The sequence below is a fragment of the Alligator sinensis genome, unplaced genomic scaffold (genome assembly GCF_000455745.1).
Source record: "Alligator sinensis unplaced genomic scaffold, ASM45574v1 scaffold690_2, whole genome shotgun sequence".
Classification (NCBI taxonomy): domain Eukaryota; kingdom Metazoa; phylum Chordata; order Crocodylia; family Alligatoridae; genus Alligator; species Alligator sinensis.
The window spans coordinates 35,460-59,309 of NW_005843265.1; the positions used below are offsets into that span (position 1 = coordinate 35,460).

Consider the following 23,850-nt stretch of genomic DNA (forward strand, 5'->3'; position numbering starts at 1 on the left):
AAGATGGAGGCACCCTTCTACCCCAAGGAAGGGCTAGAGCTGCTGCCCAACTTTGTGCCACTACCCAGCTTCAGCATCAGCAGCCAGACAGAAGCTGCAGCTGGGCACCAAGAAAAAGTGGGACCTGACTGTGTGCATGGCCATCTCCTCTTTGCAATTGCCAGGGTCCTTCTCCCTGCAGCTTCCCCAGCCCACAGACTCTGGGCAGCTTCAGTGAGAAGGGCTTCGGCAGCAGCGAGAGAAAGGTGGCTGCAACTGCTGCAAGGTCCCACTTTTTCCTGGTGCTCAGAAGCAGCTTCTCCCTGGCCACTACTGCCTGTGCGCCCAGGCTACCAACATGAAAGCTGGGCAGCAGCTCCAGCCCCTTCTCAGGGTAGAAGGGCAGCCTGGAGGCAATAGAGGTGGTAGTGGGGGTCCCGGCCGTGCTGCCCCTGCTGCAGCTGCCACCCACCCCTGACCTGGAGTTGCTGATCCAAGGCGCCAGCCCCATTCCCACTCCAGCTCCCTGCCTGCCCGCAGCCCTATCCCACAGAGGGAGTTTTGGTGAGCTGTTGCAGGGACTCAGGAGGTGACCCAGCCCACGACAGAACTGCTAAACTTCCTGCATGGCCCATGGGGCCCAAATAATTGCTCACCCGTCAGACTATGCAGCACAGATAAAGAAAAATGGACCTTTAGGCGTGTCAAGGTTAAAGAAAATAGACAACACCATCATGCAGAAAACCAACAAAAACCACAGCTAATGTTACCATAAATAGTAGCATAAGGGCCCTAGTCCCAAATAATGATATACTCAGTAGGCTACTTGGAATAAGTACTTCCCTATCTGACCCTATCTCCTGAGCTTTCTGTTTTTCATCCTGTTACTGTGCCTAAGGTTACCATTCTCCATCTACATCTTCAGGAGAGCTTTTTTCAATTCAAAGTCCAGCAACCAATGACACCTTTTAAACAGGATCATTTTTGTTCTTTTCTTAGTTTCTTTGCATCTTTTTAAAACAAATAGGGGGAAAAAAAGAATTTTATGGTTGCACTTCATTTATCTTGGATTTACAGTCTCATGCATCCTACATAAAAGAAGAACACACAGAACAGCAGTGAGAACTAGTTTCGTAATTTCATAGCTGGTAGGGTTGGAAGGGACCTGAGGAGCTCTAGTCCGACCCCCTGCCGTGGCAGGAAAGAGTACTGGGGTCAAACAACCCCGGCCAAATGTTCGTCCAGCCTCCTTTTAAAGACACCCAGGGTAGGAGCCAGCACCACTTCTTTTGGAAGTTGGTTCCAGATCCTAGCCGCCCTGACAGTGAAATAGCGCTTCCTAATGTCTAGCCTGAAGACATTAGTTCACTCCAGTGCTGCTCTATACTGTATTATACTAATACATCACCTCTGCTAATAATCCTCTATAATAATCCACCTCTGCTCTATACTGTATTATACTAATACAGTATAGCCTTATAAATCTGATTTTCAAAATTCTGGAATTCTCAAAAATCCAGCACTTTTTAAAAATGCACTATATCAGGGGTTTTCAACCTTTTTTTGACCAGTGTACCCCTGGCAACCGGTCACAGAGTGGTTTGTGGGGGGGGGACTAGCAGCTTGCGGAACAGTGACATGGGGTGGTAGATGGCAGCAGCTGCCCCCATGTGCAAGGCCCCTGCCCCCAACCGGCGTCCAGCTGACCACGCTATGCACTTTCCTTATGTTTCAAAAATCCAGAATTTTCAAATTTCTGACAGGTGCTAGGTCCTAAGGATGCTGGATTTATGAAGTTATACTATATTAAAGAGAGCAACAAATCCCCGGGCAATATTTTTACTAGGTTAATCAGTGACTGTAAACTTGGTGGTTTCAATTCTTCTCACCTGGAGACTTCATTAACATAATGTTCCCATTACCATATGACAGCTTGAAATTTTTGTTAAATTTTATTTCAGTTGATAGGAAGTGAAAACCAACTACAATGTGAGCACTCTCTTGGTTTTGTGAAGTCAAAGTGGAATTGTACCAAGAGCATGACTGAGTCTGTCTTATGCAAAGGGATCTGAAAAGATTATTCTAAGTCGGGTTTTTTTAAGAGAAGCCAATAGACTGCAGTTACTTTGTGCATCAATCCCAGCCGTAAAGATTATCACTAAATAATAATAGTAATGACTTACTAGAACCTGACAGATATGTAAAGCAGTTCTTGCAGTACTTAAGGAACTGCAAATGGGATGACTACCTGGTTGGTTCAGTAGAAGCAAATGAAACTAAATCTCTCATTCTAGAGATTAGTTTCTCCAGGGCTTTAGATGTTTTAGCCAGAAATTGAATGGAGAGACACTGACAGGCCCAGGATAAAGAGCTCCATGTCCTCTTCCAGACTTATCTTCTGTTTGCCTTGTCACTAACTTAACTCTAAAATCACTTCTGAGCCTTTGAGGTCACTGCATACTGTTGAGACCCTTGTTTGCATTCCTTAGCTGGGAACGACGAGTTGACAACATGGGAAGAATTTATTATGTTGATCACTTCACTAGAACAACAACATGGCAGCGACCCACATTGGAATCTGTCCGGAATTATGAGCAATGGCAACTGCAACGCAGTCAGCTTCAAGGAGCTATGCAACAGTTTAATCAGAGATTCATATATGGGGTGAGAAATGTATTTTGGTATAAACTAAAAGTGTATTATGGAGGAGCATCCCCTTTCCCAAATTCCACCCACAAGTCTCCACTGTATATCAAGCAAATCAAACATTTTCCCTTTTCCCCCCTTGCTTCCACACACTTCTGTGAAACTGTATGTACATGGGTTTAGGAAGGAAGGTGTCAGAAGCTTCCCACCATAAAGTTGCCAGACTTAAGATTGCAATGCATTCTGTATGTTATATGATAATTATATATTAATAATAAGATGCATCTTTCTGGATATGGGAAGTAAATGGCAACCTTAACTCCCTTTCTTGCTTTTGTAGTTATGCATATAGACTGATCATAAGTGGGACACAATACAGTGGTTTGTGTGTTAATTGAATATAGGTGGTGAAAAGTCTGTGGCAAAGACCACTGTCTGATAAAAGTTCTGTTAACTGGCATCTTGCAAGCCGGCATGCTCAATTAACCGGCATGCCGGCTTGTAAGATAAAGTGAAACCGGAAGTGCCCACCGTGGCACTTCCAGTTTCTCTGAGCCCCCACGGCCTGGGGCAAAGCAGCCTACGCTGCTGAGCCCCCATAGCCCGGGGCCATGACAGGCTGTGCAGGGCCCCACTTCCTGTCCTGCAGAGCCCAGCGGCAATTCAGCAGGAGGGGCAGCAATGGCATAGGAGGGGCGGCAGGACACCCTAGACACTGCGGAAGAAGTGGCAGCCCGTGCCGCTCAATTAACCGGCATATTTTGTTATCTGGCATCCCCCATTCCCGGGCGAGCCTGGAGCCGCGCGGGGGCCCAGGGTGGCAGCAGGGATGGGGTTACAAGCTGGTGCTGAGCTTGGGGAAAAGTGTCCCCTCCCCCATCCTGTGGCCAGCTCCCCGCGCTGCAGCCACTCGTAGCCCGTGTGGGGCTGCTTGTGCCTGCCAGGAACCAAGGACAGATAAATATTCATTTTCTAAATTTTTTTAGGGGCTCCATGGGCCTGATAGAATGGTCTAGCAGGCCGGATACAGCCCAGGGGCTGTATTTTGCCCACCGCTGGTCTAAGACCAGCTGCTGTCAAAGCAGATGATGTAGCGATTGGAGACTTGTTCAGGGTAACTATTTGTATACAGTTCCCATGGTTTTTAACTGAAGTAGAATTACTTAATCACTTACTTACGCTGTGCTAATGGAAGAACAGTATAGAAAATTCACATGGACAAAGCAACTGAGGCACTTTGTATAGGTAAAATGCAATAATAGTGTGTAAATGTTAGGAAAAGCAAGGGAAGTTGAAATAATTCAAAATCTGATGCAGATCAAAAGTGAATGATAGATTTCAGTATCTGCTGATATTGCTTAAAGCTAGTTTATAGAGAAAAGTGATCTGTTTTCTTAATTATTTGCACACAAAACAAAATGGTAAAGGGAATTAGATGAAGCTAAAAAAACCCAAAGAATAGTATTCCCTGCCTGTTGAGCTTTAATACATCCTGGGTTTTGAGTCCTGATTTCCTTCTGTATGTGGTAGGCACTTTTCAAAGAACAAGGGCTTAAACCCACTTAGTCATATGTTACTGAAGTTACAAATTATTTAGTAATAGTTAGCAGTAGTACAGATAATTCCATGGCTTTGGACTCTTTATTCCAAAAGGTTAAAGATCCCAAATGAAATAACAGTTTGTAATGAATCTAAGCCTTTTATATGGAAAAAATCCTTTGATCAATTTTGCCCATGTTAAATTATCAAGAATGTATTTATTTAATTATATATGATAGCTATACTAGAGGTCTGGAAATCAAATTGTTGGCATTTAGTAATTATTTAATGCATGGTTTCTGTCTATAATCTGCAGAACCAAGACTTTACTTCCACACAGAACAAAGAATTTGATCCTCTTGGCCCACTTCCACCTGGATGGGGTAAGCCCTATTCACATAGTGTTTTAAAATGTAACTTTATTAAATGTTTAAGTATGCTTTGCCAAATTATTTTATCAAATATTTTGATTAATGGTACTTTTTCTTTACTGAAAATATGGATTTAAAATCTATTCTAATTAAATCTGTTAAAAAGCACCTGTTCAAAAGTCCTGACAAGATGTACAGGCAATCATCGAACTTACAACACAATTGGTTCCTGAAAACTGCGTCTTAAGCCGAAACATTGTAACTCGAAACCGATTTTCCCATAGGAAACAAAGTTATAAATGGGGGGTTGATTCCTGAACCACGGCCCAGTACTCTATTTTCACCAAAAATACCCCAGAAATTTGTACTCACTCAATTATAGATGAGTAATATAGCTACGTTAATGTATTTATATTGTAAATAGCAATCATATTGATTTGGAAATACTTCTTTGAGGTGACTTTTCTGGACTTTTTGAAGGGCTCTTGGTTGGACTTTTTGAAGGGTTCTTGACTAGAATCTTCTCGGGAGTCTTGGCTGCAAATTTTTCTGGAGTCTTGTCTGCTTTCTTAAAGAAAAGTGTCCAAGGAAATTTGGACAGATGTCCTTCAGGGAGATGGGCAACGCGAACTTGTTCACTGACGTGGCATTGCGTCAGATCAAGCGTTGTAAAGTCGAAACTGACTTGAGAAAGTTGAAACAGGATGTCAATTTATAAACATTGTAAGTCAAGGACTGCCTGCATGTAGTATTTCAAAATGGATTATAAAATTCTAGTATTACTCTGTTTCACTTTTAGTGATTTTATATTACAGCATGACTTTTTTTAATGTTTCTATTCCATCTTCGCCATTTTAATGATTCAGATTTTTGTTTGTTTGTCTTACTATTACAGAACCATTGTTTTGAAGTTCTGTGTGGTTGTAAAATCATTTTTATTGCCAACTAAGCGTCTTTGCAAAAAAATAAAATATTTTGAACATAATTTTAGCAACCAATAACATTTAGTTCTATTTGAAAATTGGTATGAAAACTTGTTTTCTAATTCCAGCAGTTCATAATATTAGCGGCTTCTGAACTTAAGTGGTGGTTAGTGAGATGAGCAAGATAGTTATCAAAATGATGTAATTTAAAGACTCCACAGAGTTAAACCTAGAAGTTTCTGAGACTAAACTCTGGAAATCTCAACTAATTAAAAGATTAAAACATTGCCATTTGGGCTTCTAGTCTGGATATATGTAATACTTCAGGGCATAAAACAATAATGCAGGCAGCTGGGATTTATAATGTTGCATGAAGAAATACAGTTTTCCAGTGGAGAAGACCACTTCCATTCTTCCTCCTAACAAAGAATAGGTTATTTTTCCTGTCTGACTGCATAAATAAATAATATAATTAGTAGATATAAACATTTTTCATTCCTGTGCTATATTTTTTTTTCCTTTTAATTTGCATATGTGAGTTCGTTCCACTGTTCATATGTTTCCATACTTCCTTGGTACTTATATACATATCTTAGAACCCTTTCACATTTTGCAGGTCTTATAGTTTCATAGTAGCTAGGGTCAGGAGGGACCTGAACAGACAGGAATGAATGCTGGGTTCACAAGACCCCAGACAGGTGATCATCTAACCTCTTTTTGAATTTACCCAAGGTAGGGGCGAGGACCACTTCCCTGGGAAGTTGGTTCCAGATTCTGGCCACCCTAACTGTAAAATATTGCCTGCTGATCTCTAACCTAAACCTATTCTGTATCAGCTTATTACCATTGTTCCTCACCACCCCAGGTGGTGCTGCGGAGAAAAGAGCTCTTCCTATTTGCTGTTGATCTCCCCTGATGAGTTTGTAGGCAGCCACCAGGTCCCCCCTCAGTCTCTCCTCATAGGGCCTGTCCTGCTGCCCTCTCATCGAATGAGTGGCCCTCCTCTGAACTCTCTCCAGGCTGGCCACGTCCTTGTTAAAGTGCGGTGCCCAGTACTGGACGCAGTACTCCAATTGCGACCTGACCAAAGTCACATAGATGGGGAGTATCACCTCTCTGGACCGGCTTGAGATGCATCTTTGGATGCATGACAAGGTATGGCTGGCCTTGCTGGCTGCGGTCTGGCATTGGCGGCTCATGTTCATCTTGGAGTTAAATAAAGACTCCAAGTTCCCTTTCTGCCTCTGTGCTTTCAAGAACGGAACTCCCCAGCCTGTATGTATGCTGTGGATTCCTTCTCCCAAAGTGCAGCACCCTGCACTTACCCACATTGAACCCCATCCTATTCTCATCTGCCCACTTTTGTAGTCTGTCTAAATCTAGTTGCAGCCTCTCTCTCCCTTCAAGTGTGTCCAGAAACCTTGGACAATGCGCTTTCAACCCCCTCGTCCAAGTCTCTGATGAAGATGTTAAACAGTGCGGGCCCAAGGACTGAGCCCTGGGGGACCCCACTGTTCACATCTCGCCAGGTTGAGTACAACCTGTCCACCACTACTCTCTGGGTGCACCCCATCAGCCAGTTTTCTACCCATCCAACTGTGTAGGCATCAATGCCGCAGTCGCTTAATTTATTGATGAGAATGGGGTGAGAGACAGTGTCAAAGGCCTTCTTAAAGTCTAGAAAGACTACATCCACGGTGACATTATCATCCAAGGATTTAGTTTACCTGGTCATAAAAGGCAATCAGGTTGGTCAGGCAGGACCTGCCTTTGATGAACCCATGCTGGTTGCCCCTGAGCATTATCTCCCCTGCAGGCCCCCCACAGATGTGCTCCTTGATGATTTTCTCTAAGATCTTCCCGAGGACCGAGGTGAGGCTTACAGGCCTGTAGTTACTTGGATTCTCCTTCCTCCCTTTCTTAAAAATGGGGACCTCATTAGCTAGCTTCCAATCCCCTGGCACCTGGCCAGATGACCATGAATGCTCATACAGTTGGGCCAAGGGCTGCGCAATGACCCCTACCAGCTCTTACATTAGCCAATTGGGTTTGAAGACTCATCACAATAACACAGGCATTTGGGATTTATAATATCACATGAAGAAATGCAAGGAAAAAAAATAGATGTATGGGTTTTTAAATTGAGAGCAATAGACTGTTGAGTCTAAGTAAGCTAAACTGGAAAAGTGCAAATCTGGAGTTTTCCAGTTTGTAGCACTACAGAAAATATATCACTGTGGGGTATGCACAAGTGCCAGCGCCCTGGTAGGAGTGGGACAAAGCTGCAGCAATGCATGATCTCCAGCCAGGGAGTGATACAGCACTGTCCCTTAACTTTCCCTGCCCCTAGGAGTTTCTGTTAGCGAGGAGGATAGGTTCACTTAAACAGTTCTTGCTGTCATAACAATAACTGATGGGGCTGTCTACAAGCCAGCTGCAGCAGCAATGATTAATTAGTAGGTATCCAGGTTTTCTGTTTACCATGGAAAAATGTGGATTTTCTCCTTTTAAGGAGAAAACCACTGATTTCCCCCTTTTGTGTGTGGTGGGAGAAACCTCCCTAAGGTTCGTTGTCTAGCTGTAATTTGATTGACAGACAACGCGGGTAAAGAAAGACAGCTGTTTATTTGCTCGAGCAAAGACCATAAAGCCAGCAAAAGGCAAAATGGCCCCCCCCTAAGGGTGAGGTGATCTTTTATATTTATTACAACAAGGCAAGACTTCATGGTTAACAAAAAAAAGCAATACTTGGGTGGTGCTTTTCAAATCTTTGTAACAGCATATTTTTATTAAGCTGAACTAGCACTTTTTTAAAAGCTAAAAGTTAAGTAACAGTAACATTATAATATGTTAGCAAAACCTTATACAGTAGTAGATACTTTTTAAGGACACAACCAGTGCACCCAGAACAATGGTTTCCCTGTCTTATCTTACTTCTTGCTGTAGCTGATTTTTCAGCACACAGACACAGAGATACTTGCTGTTTTTAACTCAGAAAATGCTTAATACAGTTAAAATGATTACTTGACACAAGCAAAGGCTTAGCTATCAATCTGCCTTGTGGTCAGCTGCATTGCTAGGCCACAGGTCATGCCTTGTATTTAGCTGTAAAGCTAATACTTCCTAATAATCTAAATTATTGTAAACCTAACAGTATGTTTATCAGAAAACTATTCTATTTTAGGGTAATAACAAACCTGCGCACTACATATGGAGAAAAATGCGAAATTTCCCTTTTAAGGAGCAAGACTTTTTTTCCCCTTTTAGAAAGAAAAATGCTGGAAACCATGGGTTTCCCCTTGCTGACTAGCAGAGTTCCAGCCTGCAAGGGGCTGCTTGGGACTGTGGGGAGCGGGAGGAAGGCGATCAAGTCAGGGGTGCCACGTGCATGTGCATGTACACACATGCACATTGCAGCCAGGCAGCATGGAGAGCATCTCCTGCAGCTCCATCCAAGTAAGTCAGATGTGGGGTGGGGGAGTGAAGGATACATTGTAGAAGGAGAGGGAGTTGTGCAGGGCTGGGGGCACAGCCCAGCCAGGGCAGTCCATGGGGCCTGAGACGGGAATGCACAGCCACAGGGCCTGTGCGGGGAGCGTGAGAAAGCCATGAGTGGCTAGTCCAGGGACTGGCAGGGGCCCAGATCCCCACTGCTATGCACACTCCCACAGGGGAGGGGGGAGTATGAGGGGGCACATGCCCCCCAGATATGTGCACAGGGTGGAGCTGGAGGCAGACTGCCTGCCGTGAACTCAGGGCTCCCTGCCCTGCTTCCCTTCCCCGGGGACCTCTGCAACCCAGCAGTTGGGACCTGACGCAGCAGGGCAGAGCGGAGCAGGGAACCTCCTGCCACCAGGAGCCCTGCACCACCATGATGGGGCACCCTCTGCCTGCCTGGCAACAGTGATGGCATCAGCATAGTGTTTTGTCCCCCACTGCTGCTGGGCAGGCAGGGGTCACCTGGTCATGGCAGCATAGGGCTACTGGCAGCAGCACCAAGCTTCCCTGCCCCACTCTGTCCTGCCGCACTGGGTCCTGCCCCCTGGGCTGCAGAGGCACCTGGGGAAGGGTAGCAGGGCAGGGACCCCCAAGCCCACAGCCGGCAGCCTGCCTCCCATTCTCCTTCCCTACTCCCAGGCTCTACTCTAGCCGTGCTGCCCACAGGGGAGGGGAAGCTGGGCTCCATGTTTTACTCCAGCTGCATCAGCCACCACCTCCCACGGGTCAAGAGTGAGGGGCACCAGCAGGACTGTCGGGGGGAGTGGACTGTGGGTTGGGGCATCAGGGCTGTGGTTTGAGAATGAGGGCACTGGGAGGACCCAGGGTTCTATGCGTTGGGAGTGCAGGGCACCTATGGGGCTGGGGGTTGGAAGTGAGGGACACTGGCAGGGCTGTGGGGGGAGCTGTGGGTTGGGAGTGAGGGGTACCAGCAGGGCGGGCTGTGGGTCAGGAATAAGGGGCAATGTAATGGACAGGAGCAAGGCACCAGTACATCAGGGCTGCTCAGCACCACAAAGCAGCACGGGGGGGATTCTGTAAGCATTGCTGCCCCTGTCAAAACCCTAGCTTTTCCTAGGGGTCTGGCAGTGGTGGTGTTTATTCCCATAGTAACATAGGGTGACTTTAATTCCAGCACATCACAGCAGACTCACTTAATAGAGTCTGCTGGAGCATGGTAATTACCATGCTCCAGCAGACTCCAGCATCACATGTATCAGCATCCCCATGCTGAAAAATGGCGGCAGGGGTGCTGATACACGTGACACTGGGTGCTTTCATTAGAGCTGCTCTAATTAAAATGTCCCACCCTCACCCCCCCACCCCGCCCAACTCACGGAGCATGTGTATTAAATGCCTACAGCTACTACCAGAGCTCCAGCAAAACCCAGCACTCTGGCAGCCACAATGGCTGCTGTAATGCCCCTGATGGGTACCCTGAAAACTTGCCAGCTGCCCTCCCTTCCTCCCTTACCCATTGGCACAATGTTAAGTTTGGTGTGAAAAAGTTTTGTACAACAAAGAAGTTGCTGTTTGAAACAGCAACTTTTTGTCACAGATCTGCCATTTTTGTGGTGGATGTGCTTTTCTTTAGCACAGAAAACAGCAGTCAAAAGTGTGGATGCACTTCTTTTGTTGCACTAAAACAGCAGGTAGGTAGAAGGACGGAAAGTGTCAAAGACCTTACTTTGCGTGCCTGCTGAAAAAAAGCGTTTCTTAAAGGGGCATAAATAGCCATAAATTCTATCATTTTTAGGATGATTTTTTTGTGTTATGCTTCTGTCCAAAGCTCTTTATTAGAATTAGGGTCGTCTTGTGCTGGATGTTCTATGGATACAAAAAAGAGAAACTCTTCGGAGTAGGGGCTAGGTTCTAAGGATTCTATCAGATGAACACCTTCAATACTCTTGTTGAAGGTAGGTTATGATACAGTCCAGTACCTTCCACTACGAGGTTGCATATCCTAGAATACTCCTGTGGAGAAACAGGCAAGGATTGATGATTTGAAGACAGAAAGATGAAGATTCAGCTATGTTAAGTTTTACATGAGCTATATACCCTAAAGAAAGTAGACATTGCCACTAGGTGTGCTGATTGATTCTTTTAGCCTCAGGTTAATTTAAACATATATTAAAATTTCAAATTTTAATTTCTTCTCAGAAAAAAGAACTGATAACAATGGCAGGGTATATTTTGTCAATCACAACACGCGTATCACACAGTGGGAAGATCCTAGAAGTCAAGGGTAAGAATTTTAATTTACATAATTTCACATGAAACTTTAATATACTTTTATAAGTATTGTGTTAGCCAGGCTGAGAACTAGAACGTATTTTCTGACTATGAGGGTCAGTAAACATTGAAACAGGCTACCCAGAGAAGTTGTAGAATCTCCATCCCTTAAAATTTTCAAGATCAGGTTAGGCAGACGCTTGGCTTGGGATGGTTTAGTTAGGGGGATGATCCTGCCTTGAGCAGGGGGCTGGACTAGATGACCTCATGAGGTACCTTCCAGCCCTGCTTTCTTATGATGCTATGATTTCTGACAACTAAAGATTGGATTATATTTTACTGCTCTCTGCAGTCTCTTCAGACAAGTTCACTTAAAAAGCATGCAGGCTGTTACAAGAGCATCGCTTAACAGCAACACCTTTTTACTGTTTAACACTGATAAAAATGGAAATAAATTCCTATCTTTTAAAAATAAGAGGCCGATATGAACTTTATTGGGGGGAATTAATAAAAGGACTTTTTACTTTAATAGTTCTTCCTCTTGACTTCATAGTTTCAGATGAGATGACATGAACAACCTTGATTTTCTTTATTATATCAAATTTTAAAAAGCAGTATCTGAGGGTAGGGGTGGGCAAAATGGCAGATCTGGCCAACAGCCAGACTCCATTTCCCAGCAGCCCCTGCCCACATGGCTGGAGCCAGTCTCCATGGTGACCCCAGCTGCACCTTCCTTGTGATAGGGCAAGGCTGGGATTGCCACAGAGACTGGCCACAGCAGTGCTGACAGGGCAGGGGGCTGCTTCGGAGCTTGCAGCAGAGGCAGCTTGGTCCGGGGCCAGGGCAGAGCTGCTCTCTGGGAAGGGGCATGCAGGCAGCAGATTGAGGCTCTTCCCTAGCTCCTTGCAGTGGTAATAGCCTGGTCCCAAGCCGGGGCAGAGCCACGATCTGCCTGCACACCCCTGCTTGGAGCATGTAGGCTGCAGATTGCAGTTCTGCCCTGGCCCCAGATGAAGCTTCCCCCACCACAAGATCCCAGCAGCTCTGGAGCAGCCACTGCGCTGCCCTGATGTACTCCCTGCCAGCGTGGCTGGGGCTGGTCTACATGGCAACCCCAGCCTTGCTCTATCACAGTGCAGGTGTGGCTGGAGTCTCCATGGAGACCAGCCATAGGACAGGGGCTGCTGGCATATGGAGTCCACTGCCGGCTAGATCTGGCCTGCGCGCCAGATTTTGCTTGCCCATGATCTGAGGCCATCTTAAATTTCTAAAGGATTGGTATAAAACTTGACAGTATTATTTTGCTATTTCTAAGTTACTTTTATCATTTCTTCATCATTTTCAAAAAGGTCAGCGTAGTCTGCCTTTGGAACGTGGACTCTGATTTGTTATATCTTTTACCTTTCGGAGGATGATGATAATATGAATAGTAGCAAATTCTGTTTAATAATTGTGATTTTTTTTTTTTTTTTTTTTTTAAACCTAAATTTCATTCACTGTCATACAGAACTCTTCAATTTAGGGAGAGAAAATAGCTGCAAAACTGATGAGGTAGTCCTCTGACCTTATAATCAGAGATATAATGACAGCCTAGTGCTTGGGACAGAGTAGCTCCTGGGTGCTGGTGCTGGGTTCAGTGGTATGGCCAGCCAGCAGTAGCACTGACTATTTTTCTCTTCCCCTTTTCACCCCCCACAAGTCAGCAAACTTTACCTCAGTTACACTGGTGCTTATAGTGATATCTGACTTTAAAATGGAAGATTCAGACCAGACAGAATAAAAAACAAACAAAAATTCCTCTTAGAAACTTCCAGAACTTTTCTAGCATTCTTCCCAATTTCTGCTGTTCTTGCATGTGGTATTTTAATAGCATGTATTAACTTGATTACCTTGTATTTTCTTGTGCCCCTTAGTCAGTTAAACGAGAAGCCCTTACCAGAAGGCTGGGAAATGAGATTTACAGTAGATGGCATTCCATATTTTGTGGATCACAATAGAAGAACTACAACATACATAGATCCCCGCACTGGAAAGTCTGCTTTGTAAGTGTTTTTGCTTGTTTGGATGGTTGGTTTGTTTTGGTTCTTTTCTTTTTTCTTTTTTAAAGAAAACATACATTGGGTTTTTAATAAATAGCTCTTAAAACGTTTTGCAAGTGTATGTCAGAAAGTTTATAATCCTTCCAGCCAAGCAGTAAGAGGAACGTTTACACACACGCGTGCGCGTGCACACCCCCACCCCACCCCTCCCCTCCCAGATTTTCTTTTAACAAGATTTTTCTTTAAAAGGCAAACCATAGCTTTTTCCAAGCAAACATCTCCTGTTAGAAAATGGCTTGGCTTTGCCAACCAGATAAACCAAATCACAAAAGAGATCAGGGGTTGACAACCCCTGTGAACCATTTTATATGGCCTGCAGGCGTAAGGTTTCAGTGGGATTCGGCAGCAAGGGATTTTGGCAGCAGGCACTTTCTTCTGCCACCATGGGGACAAGCCTTGGCTGTGGGTTCTGTCCCTGTGCCACTGTGGGGAAAATTGGCAGGAGTGGCTGGGTCCCGGTCCCAGTGCCTGCCTGTCTCTGACCCAAACTAGCTCAATCCAGCCTGTGGCTTTAAAAGGCACCGGCATAGATGTAAGAGTTTGCAAGCAGTGGTATCATGAGTTTCAGAAATATTTTCATAGCTCATTTTTTCTTCCTGGTTCCAGAGACAATGGACCCCAGATAGCCTATGTGCGTGACTTCAAGGCAAAGGTCCAATATTTCCGATTTTGGTGTCAGGTAAAGAAAATATTTCATATTAAAAATGTTAAGCACGCGTTCTGTAAAGCTTCAGCCAAATAGTGACAGTGGAAGCACTTAGAATATGGATTAAAGTGATTTAAGCTAATAAAGTCTAAATGTATAATTAACACAGACTGTCATGAGTTTTTAAATTAGGTTTAAACTACTTCTGTATGGCTTTTAAAGTTTTTTAAAACAAAGAAAGTACAGTTTATTTTCATTGATGTTTTGTACAAGTAGCGGCTTTCAAAACTGATCAAGGGAAAGTATCTTATTTTTGCTGTTAATTCTGAGAAGTGTATACAAAGACTAATATAGTGGATTTAAGTTAGGATAAGTAAGATGCAATTTTATCTGTGATAACATACGAATAAAGTACAAAGTCCAGAAGCTTCAAAAAAGTCTATATATTTTTATTTATTTTTGAAACATCAATCATGTACTATGGGACAAGATGGTATAGTCTCATTCTGATGCACCCATCTTGATTTTCAAAACTTCCTATGTGTTAAGAGAAAAAAATACCTTGGTCTTTAGCATATGATCAAAAACTTCTTAGTCCAAAAGCATAAAATGAGTTAAGAGCCTTTGAGAACTAGCAGAGATACTGCATCAATTATTTGGTGGTTTGTATTTTATGAGGAAGATAAATGTAATGTAAATATGGTGCAAAACTCTCAACTTTTACTAAAATTTGGGTAGGGAGTTTCTCTTATTGAGAAGTAATTATTGATTTGCAGGAGGTAATAATATGTTATGTCATTGGAACCTGTTCAGAACTGTCATATGAGATCCTGTGGGCTTTACTGTAGCCACGAATAACAAATAGCAAATTGCTCCTAGGAAAAAATTGAAAATCCAAACCTGCTGTTTATGGTCTTTTCTAGCCTAGTGAGATGAGCTTGTCCCTTTTACAATTTCCAGTTACTTTGTTTGAATGTTGTTTAAAACAGTCATTTAAAACTACATGTATTTCATGTTTGAAATATTTGTGCATTTCAGCAACTGGCTATGCCACAACACATAAAGATTACAGTGAGCAGAAAGACTTTGTTTGAGGATTCGTTTCAGCAGGTATTGTATTATTAATCCAGGCTAGTTTATTCATTGTACAAGCTGAACGGAGAAGATATTTTGAACATTATAGCTGAAATTGAATAGCTGCCTTGAGTTTTTTTGATAACCAGTTAATGAAGGTAAAATGATACAGACAAAAATATTAGCTCTTATAATACTATGTGTTAGACCCCGACTCCATGTGATGCCCAGCAACTAGGGAGACAACAGATAGATGCCATTACACATCACCTGCACACGTTGCTCATCAGCAGCTTTATTCAAAGTGGAGACGGCTTCGGGCAAGCTCCCAAAAAAACGGAGCAGCCACGAACATTAGTTCTTTCCATGTTTATACACCTTGGTTTATGCTCATTAACATTTACCCTGACTTTGTCTCTCCTTTGTTCTACTCTTAGTCCTTCCCATTTTAAACTCTGCCTCTGTTTACTTCATTAGCATGGAATTACCTATGCATTTCACTTATTTACATGTCTTTTTGTTATGAGTGCATACCTAAAACTCTGACCTCTGCTTCTTTTGGTCACTTGCAGTTTCTTGCTGATTTCTTCACCATCTCCAAGGTCTTGCTTCTGTTTTATCTCCTAACAATAGCTGGTGGTTTGCCTCCTGTTCTTTTTACACAATGAGCTGTATATCTTACAACAGTACTACATTGTTAGGAAAATGCTTGCCTAAGCATTTTGCACTGTTACTTTTAACATACCATTCCGCCTTGTGGTTAGCAGCTTTGCTAGGCCACAGGTGATATAGCCTTTTATTCAGCTGCAAATCCAATGCTCCCCAAGATCCAAATACTGTCACCCTAACACTGCAGGGAAAAGCATGGTCATTTTTCCTCTGCAAAGAAGCTGCTAGTTTGTGGAAGTGGCTCATTCAACATCATATTACATCATTGGCTGTGCATTTATGGGGCTTGCACAATGTCCTGAAAGATCAACTCAGCTTGTAATTTGTGGACAAGTGGACTGTAAAGAACTAAATCCTGCAAGGCATCTTTTGCAGGTGGGGATGTCAAAGAATTAGATATATTTGCAGCTGACTAAAACAAGAAATTAATGTCTTCTAGAGGAAGTTTGAGTCCAAGTTTACTGTTGGTTGCCATCTTCATCTTCTGGACACAGGGTAGATTACTGGGTAGATTACTTAGATGTTCATGCTCCCATAAATTCCAAGGATTGTGATAAACTTGGGCAAGTTTCAGCATTAACTATCATACTAGTCCAAGCTTGGCCCAGAAGGTTCTGATGTTTCAAACTAATAAACCTGTTAATGCTTCCTTTGATTATAATTCCATTCTGCCTGATATGATTTTGCAAAATGAGGGTCAGATTTTATTCTGATAGTTTATTTACATAGGATAGTTAACCAGCCAGCATACACGGTGCTACCAAAAGATGCACTTCAGTGAAAGTCTTGAACAGAAAAGTGCAGTGGTGCTTGACCTACTGCCTGTGAGCTGGACCCAGCCCACTGAACCAGCCATCTGGTCTGTGGGGCTCCCCATGGGTCCAGAAATATTGTTGTGGGGGAGCAGTGGCAGCATCAATTGCTGCATTTCTTGGTGGCAATTAACATTGCCACCACTTCTCTGCTGCCAAATTTCCAGACCAAGGGGGAACCCCAGTAACTGAATGAGGGGTCTTTTTTTTGAGGGGGAAGGTGCAAAAATAACCACCATCACACCACTGCCATCAGCATGGTTGCAGCCAATGCATAACAAAGCCATTCTTAGACAAATCAGTACAAAAAAAAAATGGAGAGTTCTCTCTTTAGACAACACAATGTTGCCCGTCTCCCTTGGAATCCCCAATACTTGCTAATCCAAAAGCAGGAGTGAGCAGTTGTTTGGGCTGGAGGGCCACTTAACAAGTTTAGTGAGCTGTTAAGGACTGTGCACATGCATGTGCACACATGTATGCATGCACACATGCATGTGTGCACACACTCCCACAGCCAGGCCAGGGCTAGTGCAGGGCTAGTGCCAGAGCAGCAGCAGGAACATAAGCCCACCTGCTCCCCCGCCCTCCTGGAGTTGGTCTCTGCTGGCGCTGTGGAAGATACTGGGCAGAAACAGCCTCGCCCAGAACCCCATGGCAGCCAGAGCCACCCGGGCTAGAATGTGGGTCGCCTGCAGCCTGGCATATGGTGCCAGGCAGGCAGGTGGAGCTGCTTCTGCCCAGTGCCTCCTGTGGCACCTGGGAAATGCAGTCTAGCCCCACAGACCCTGGGCACCACCCACCAGCACAGGCCGGGATCCAAGCACGACTTGCTTGGGGCCTGTAGAGCTGGACTTCATCTCCCAGGTGCTGGACATTGGGCTGAAGCAGCCCTGCCTGCCCACCTGGCACTGTGCAGCAGGCCCTGCTCTCTGCTAGTGCTGCACAGTGCTGGGCAAGCAGATGGAGCTGCTTCTGCCTAGCGTCCTCCGCAACGCCTGGGAGATGGAATCCAGCCCTACAGGCCCTGGGCAGGCCAGACTGTATCTCCCAGGTGGCCAGATGGGCCAGGCTGCTTCCACCCAGCATCCCCTCCGGTGCCAGCTGAGGCCAAAGCCACTGCCTGCTAGCAGAGGCCGGGGCCCGAGCACACCTCACCCAGAGCTTGCTCTGCAGGATTGCCACCTGCTGGCAAACCAGATAAAATCAATTTTATGATGGTGGAAGACTTGAGACCCTCTGGGTTAAATTCCATGGGGAACATGGAACAGGGGATACTATGGTGAGCATCTACTACAGACCCCCTACCCAAGGTCAAGACCTTGACCAGGAGTTTGCCAGGGAATTGGCTGAGGCCACGCGCTCCCGGTGTATGGTTGTCATGGGAGACTTTAACTACCCGGGCATCTCGTGGGAGGAGTGCTCAGCCAAATCCAAGCGGTCACAAACCTTTCTCTCATGCGTGGATGACCTCTATCTGAAGCAGGAAGTTTACAGGCCGACGAGAGGTAAAGCACTACTCAACCTGGTACTGGCAACCAGGGACGACCTAATCAGCGACCTGATGATCGAAGGGAAGCTGGGTGACAGTGACCACGAGCTGATCACCTTCACCATCTGCCGTAAAACTGGCAAGTCAATCAGTAATACAGAAGTCCTCAACTTCAGGAAAGCTGACTTTGACAAGCTCAGGAGGCTCGTCAGTGAGGCCCTAAAAGAATGCCCAAAGCACTGCACTGCAACTGTGGCCTGAGAACTCAGATGACAACTTTGATGTAGCTACACTGAGCAAGACCCAGCAAGTGGGAGATGGGCAGCTCAAAGAACATGGAAGCAGCTATACCTTCTTCTGGAAGGGTAAACAGGAAGGAGAATGCAAGCTTCACAGAGTTGGTTTTGCCATTAGGAATGAACTCATAAACCAACTCAGTGTGTTCCCTGTCAGAATGACTGAGTGCCTCGTGACTTCCATCTTAAACTGATGGGGAGTCGATATGCCCTGACTCGTGATGCTGCTGATGAAACCAAGGAGGAATATTGTGTCAACCTTGACCAAGTCCTTTCTGACGTTCTGGAGGGAGACAAACTTGTTCTCAGTAATTTTCACACCAGGGTCGGAAGGGACTCCAACCTCTGGGACAGAACCATTGGCAAGGAAAGAGCAGAAAAGGTCAGCTCCAGTGGCATTCTCCTCTTGACCAAATGCACAGAACATGGATTCACCATCACCAACACCCTGTTCTGCCAGAAAAAAACAGGCACAGGACCATCATGGCAACACACATGATCTAAGCATTGGCATTTGATTGACTTATGTCATCACCTGTGCCTGGGATCATAAAGTTGTCTGCATCACCCAAGCTATGCTAGGAGCTGATAATTGATGAACTGGTCAACAACTCATCTGCTCAGTTATGTCTTTCAAGCTGGCTGCCAAACAGTGGCTATAGCAAAAGCAATGTCAATAGAAGATCGACATTGAAGGACTCAAGGACCCAAGCAAGTGACTCAAGACCCAAGCAAGGAATTTTCCACAAGTGCCTCAGTTAAAAACTGGTGAATTCCAATCAATAACAATGAGAGAATGTCAGCAGCACAAGGGGGGCCCTAAAAGCCACTGCCATCAGTGCCTGTGAAGAAATACTTGGATTTTCTACCAGGAAACATCAAAACTGGTTTGATGAGAATGACCAGGAGATCCAAGAGTTGATTGATCACAAGCACAAGGCCTTTTATGTTTGGCAAAATGACACTAACTCCAACTAAAAGAAATTGAAACTCCAACAAGCCAAGGCAGAGGTCCAAAGGAGAACCCGTGATATGAAGAACAAATGATGAGAAGACAAGGCTAGGAAAATTCAACATCTCGCCGACATCCACGATATGCACGGTTTCTTCAGTGCCACTAAAGCCATCTAACGGTCCAAGCACTTGGGGAGCAACTCCCTTGAGACCTAAGGATGGAAGACATCTGATAAAGGAAAGGTGAGCCATCAATGCCCATTGGAAAGAGCATTTTGAAGACCTTCTCAATCAAGACTCTGCTGTTGCCAAGAGAGTTCACAACTCCATCCCATAACCTGCAGGCAGATCAACTTGAAATCTCTCCAGTGAAGTGAGGAAAGCCATCAAGCAAATGAAGAATTACAAGGCATCTGGAGCAGATGGAAACCATGCAGAAATCTTTAAGCAGGGAGGAGAGGAGCTCACATCACAGTTTCATGCCCTCATCTTAAGGATCTGGAATGATGAGGAAATCCTAGATGACCTGAGGGATGCCATGATTGTGACAATCTTCAAGAAAGGAGATGAGTCCGACTGTGGAAACTATGGCGGGGGATCCCCTTGCTGTGCACCATAGAAAAGATCATTGCAAGAACCCTCCTGAACTAACTCCTTCCACTTGCTAAAGAGCTTCTCCCAGAATCTCAGTGTTGGTTTTAGGGCATCCAGAGGCACAACCGACACGATTTTCATAGTTCACCAGCTACAGGAGAAATGCCAGGAACAACATACACCTCTGTACATGGCGTTCTTTGACCTCACAAAAGTTTTAGAGTCTGTCAACCGAGAAGTAGCCTTCTGAAGTATGGATACCCACTGAAATTTGTCACCATTTCTGCCTGCTCCACGAGGATATATGAGTGATGGTTCTCAGTAATAGATCTATCACAGTTCCTTTTGAGGTTAAGCAGGGCTGCGTCATCGCTCCAACACTCTTCTCAATATTCCTTGCCACAGAGCTACATCTGACTACCAACAAGCTTCCAGCTGGAATGAAAATAAACTACCAAATGGATGGTAAACCGTTTAACGTCAGCTAACTCTAAGCCAAAGCCAAGACCACCCTGACCTGAATCATTGAGCTCCAGTATACTGATGATGCTGTAGTGTGTGCTTACTTGAAAACAGACCTTCAGACAATCGCCAGTGTCTTTACCGAGGCATACAAGAAAATGGGACTGATGCTTAACATTCAAAAGACTAAGGCCCTCCACCAGCCAGCTCCTAATGAGCAGTCCCCAGCTCCAGTAATCCAGATCCGCAGTGAGACTTTAGAGAACATTAGGAATTTCCTGTACCTCAAAAACCATCACTAGCAGAAGGCTGACATGGACGAAGGAATTCAACATCACCTAAAATGTGCAAGTGCAGCCTTTGGATGCTTGAAGAAACAGGTGTTCGAAGATTGCAACATCAGATCTGAAACCATGCTCATGGTTTATCAAGCAGTTGTGATCCCTACCTTGCTCTACAGAACGGAGACATGGACAGTGTACAGGAGACATTTAAAGATGTTGGAGAAGTCCCATAAACACGGTCTGCAGAAGATTATCCAAATCCAGTGGGAAGGCAGATCCACCAATGTTGGCATTCTCCTACAAGCAAACACCATGAGTATTGAGGCAGTGATCATCTGACATCAATTTCTTTGGGCCAGCCACATCATCCAGATGTCACTCCAGACTCCCGAAGCAAGTTTTATTGCTTTATTTGTAACTGAGTTTTTTTAAAATACATTTAGATAAAATATCACAAAAATATGAGCAAATATATTTCTTTTCATGCCGGTTGGTTCAGAATTTATAAACACATTTGTGTTTCTTGTAAGTGTAGAATCTATCGTAGCCACTGCAGACAACTAGGAAAGATTTTAAAATATCGATCGTAGGATCATTCAGTAGTGACGGTCTCAGGGGAAAGCAAAAACAGTCATCTTTGCAGAGTCAAAGTTTTATATAAATCACCACTTGTAGGGTTTTTCAGTTAACTAGAAAATGATCTCTGACCTAGTCAGTATTTTCACAAATATCCTGTGCCAAAAGCAACACTAGGGAAAATTGCTTTAACATTCAGGTTTCTTCTTGGTATAAGAGAAATACTGTGCGAGTGCAAGCCAGATTTTATCTTATAAATATATTGTCTGTGAGAAAAACCTGTAGAAGGAAAAGATGTGAAAAATTAACTGATTTATAGAATAATAATTACTATAGAATTACTTTGACATACCGCTATGAACTTCCTATCATAATCCATATCTTCTAGCTAAGATCCTGTCAATATAACATCTTGCAGTGGGGCGGGGTGTAATCATCCTGTATTTTCTCTGTGGATTAGCCACTGAGTTGGAATACAATCTTGCCTTTTTGAGGACAGGCTGCTGAACAAGGTCAAGTGTGTTCCATTTAATAATATTTATTTCATTTTGTTGCACTTATTGTTACATCTTTTATCTTTTAGTCTGCTAGTTGAAAAGGTGTTCAAGACTAGCTCAGATTTCATGAGCATTTCCTGAGTGGCTACTTTTTGCAAACCTCTGAGCTCAAGTTTATGGTTATTGAGAATTTCAGGTCCAGGCCCTATAAGGTTTGATATCAAATAACAGTGTGTCCTGAACAATTGTTTTTATTTTTCATAACTGTTCTTGGCATAAATCTTTTTCTTGTTTTGCTTTGACTAAGATAATGAGCTTCAGCCCTCAGGATCTGCGACGACGCTTGTGGGTCATTTTCCCTGGAGAAGAAGGTTTAGACTATGGAGGTGTTGCAAGGTAACATATCACTGTGTTTTGTATTTTTTTTAAATAAAAATATGAATAATTTAATGTTGATGCCAATATTTGGTGTGAATGACTCTCACAAGGAGATATGAGGGCTGCCTTAAAAAAAAAAGTCAGAATAATTTTCCCCTTTCGTAAAACTATACAAAACAGTTTTATCCCACTGTGTGAATGTCTTAAGCTGAAGGCACCTGAAAACTAAGAGCAAGATGTTCAAGATTTGCCCAACTCTGCAATAATACATCAGATCAAATTAACAGCAGAGATGAATTGAAATAATAAATAAGCATGCATTTACTTGTAGAGGTCATAAAATTCACCCAACAAGACTCTGTTATAGGTCCAAAAAGATTAATGTGGACAGGAAGGGAAACTTTGGATATTTGTGGATATGGCAAAGTAAATCAAAGCAGCAATATGCACTGCTCTGCCAATCTGGTTTTAACATTTTTTTCCAGATACAATCTTGTAAATTAACCATAGTTATTGTTGCCAAAATCATGATAAAATTATGAAAATGTTTGTAGGACAAAAAGATATCAGTATATTTGAAGCAGTTCACTTTTTAAGCTTAACAATAAACAAATTAAGGTTTTCTCCATTAGTATCAAATATATATGTTTGATATATATTTGCAAATTAAAATTTAGCTGTGATCCTAAGGTTAAATGATGAATCCTTGAACCAGTGTCTCTAAAAAGAATTGAGGCAGAGTATGAATACTTGTTCCATAAGTGATTGCAGTAATTTTTAAATAAAACACATCTAAAGCTTGTCAGGGATGTCTTCATCTTAGTAGTTGTCGGTTTGTTAATCAGAAACACTCTGTTTTTAGTACTGTATCAATGGACAAATTTGAATACCTAATTCTATTATGTATAAGGTATCCTAAACTTGTTCTAGGGAGACCAGTTTTAACTGCTGGCAATTCCTAAAATAATCTTTAGCGTGTGTACTAGTAAGAACCGTTTATAATGTCGCACTCTTTTATTTATGTATTTAGATTTGTTTGTTTTTGTGTGGTTTCAGGGAATGGTTCTTCCTGTTGTCTCATGAAGTGTTGAACCCAATGTATTGCCTGTTTGAGTATGCAGGCAAGGATAACTACTGTTTACAGATAAACCCAGCTTCTTACATAAATCCAGACCATCTGAAATACTTCCGTTTTATTGGCAGATTTATTGCCATGGTAAGTTCAGACACTAGAACAATGCACATCCACAATATCCTAATTTTTCAATGATTACTTTAAAACATAAAATTTGTTTCAAATCATGAACAAACTATTTAGTATTCTGTTATGAGATGGTCTGTATATAACAACTAATATATTCAGGCAGTGTATGTACCAATAATAATTATGGTAGTATTAGACATTTTGTGGTGGTGTTGGAATTATGGTCTAGAAATTATGCAAAAGGCAAGGATTCTTGTGAGTGATATCTTTTAATGGGTATCTCCGTCCCTTGACAGGCGCCCCGCCCCCTAGTCACCATCTTGGGACCAGTGTCCCAAAGTCTTGGGACCAATGTCTCAAGGCCAGCACTGGGTAGACTGGCAGGGGTTTGTGGAATCGGGCTGGGCTGCACCAGCAGGGAGAGGAGGGAGCTGGCACAGCTCCATAGAGTCCCTGCCAGCCAGGAAGGACCCTGTATTCATGCTGCCCTGCTCTGGGCCCTGCCGACGCTGGCCCCAGAACACCGGTGTGGGCCCCGTACACCCGCTCACTCCCACTGCCCCCCCAGCCCTGCAGTACAGGCCAAGGGCAATGTGCAGCCCAGGCCCCCTGCTCCCCTGCAGGGAAA

The 23,850-nt window shown here is 43.7% G+C and overlaps 1 protein-coding gene across 1 annotated transcript in view; it reads left to right on the plus strand.

Annotated features, from left to right (window-relative positions):
* ITCH (itchy E3 ubiquitin protein ligase) overlaps window positions 1-23,850 on the plus strand; it is a gene marked incomplete at its 5' end in the record, with an annotated part of 79,964 nt that overhangs the window by 32,012 nt on the left and 24,102 nt on the right. The window contains 8 exons of the mRNA XM_014527023.2: window positions 2,469-2,643; window positions 4,481-4,547; window positions 11,117-11,201; window positions 13,102-13,230; window positions 13,894-13,966; window positions 14,972-15,043; window positions 21,948-22,036; window positions 23,075-23,234. Of these exons, the coding sequence (XP_014382509.1) occupies window positions 2,469-2,643; window positions 4,481-4,547; window positions 11,117-11,201; window positions 13,102-13,230; window positions 13,894-13,966; window positions 14,972-15,043; window positions 21,948-22,036; window positions 23,075-23,234 (850 nt within the window). The remainder of the gene's footprint in view (window positions 1-2,468; window positions 2,644-4,480; window positions 4,548-11,116; window positions 11,202-13,101; window positions 13,231-13,893; window positions 13,967-14,971; window positions 15,044-21,947; window positions 22,037-23,074; window positions 23,235-23,850) is intronic.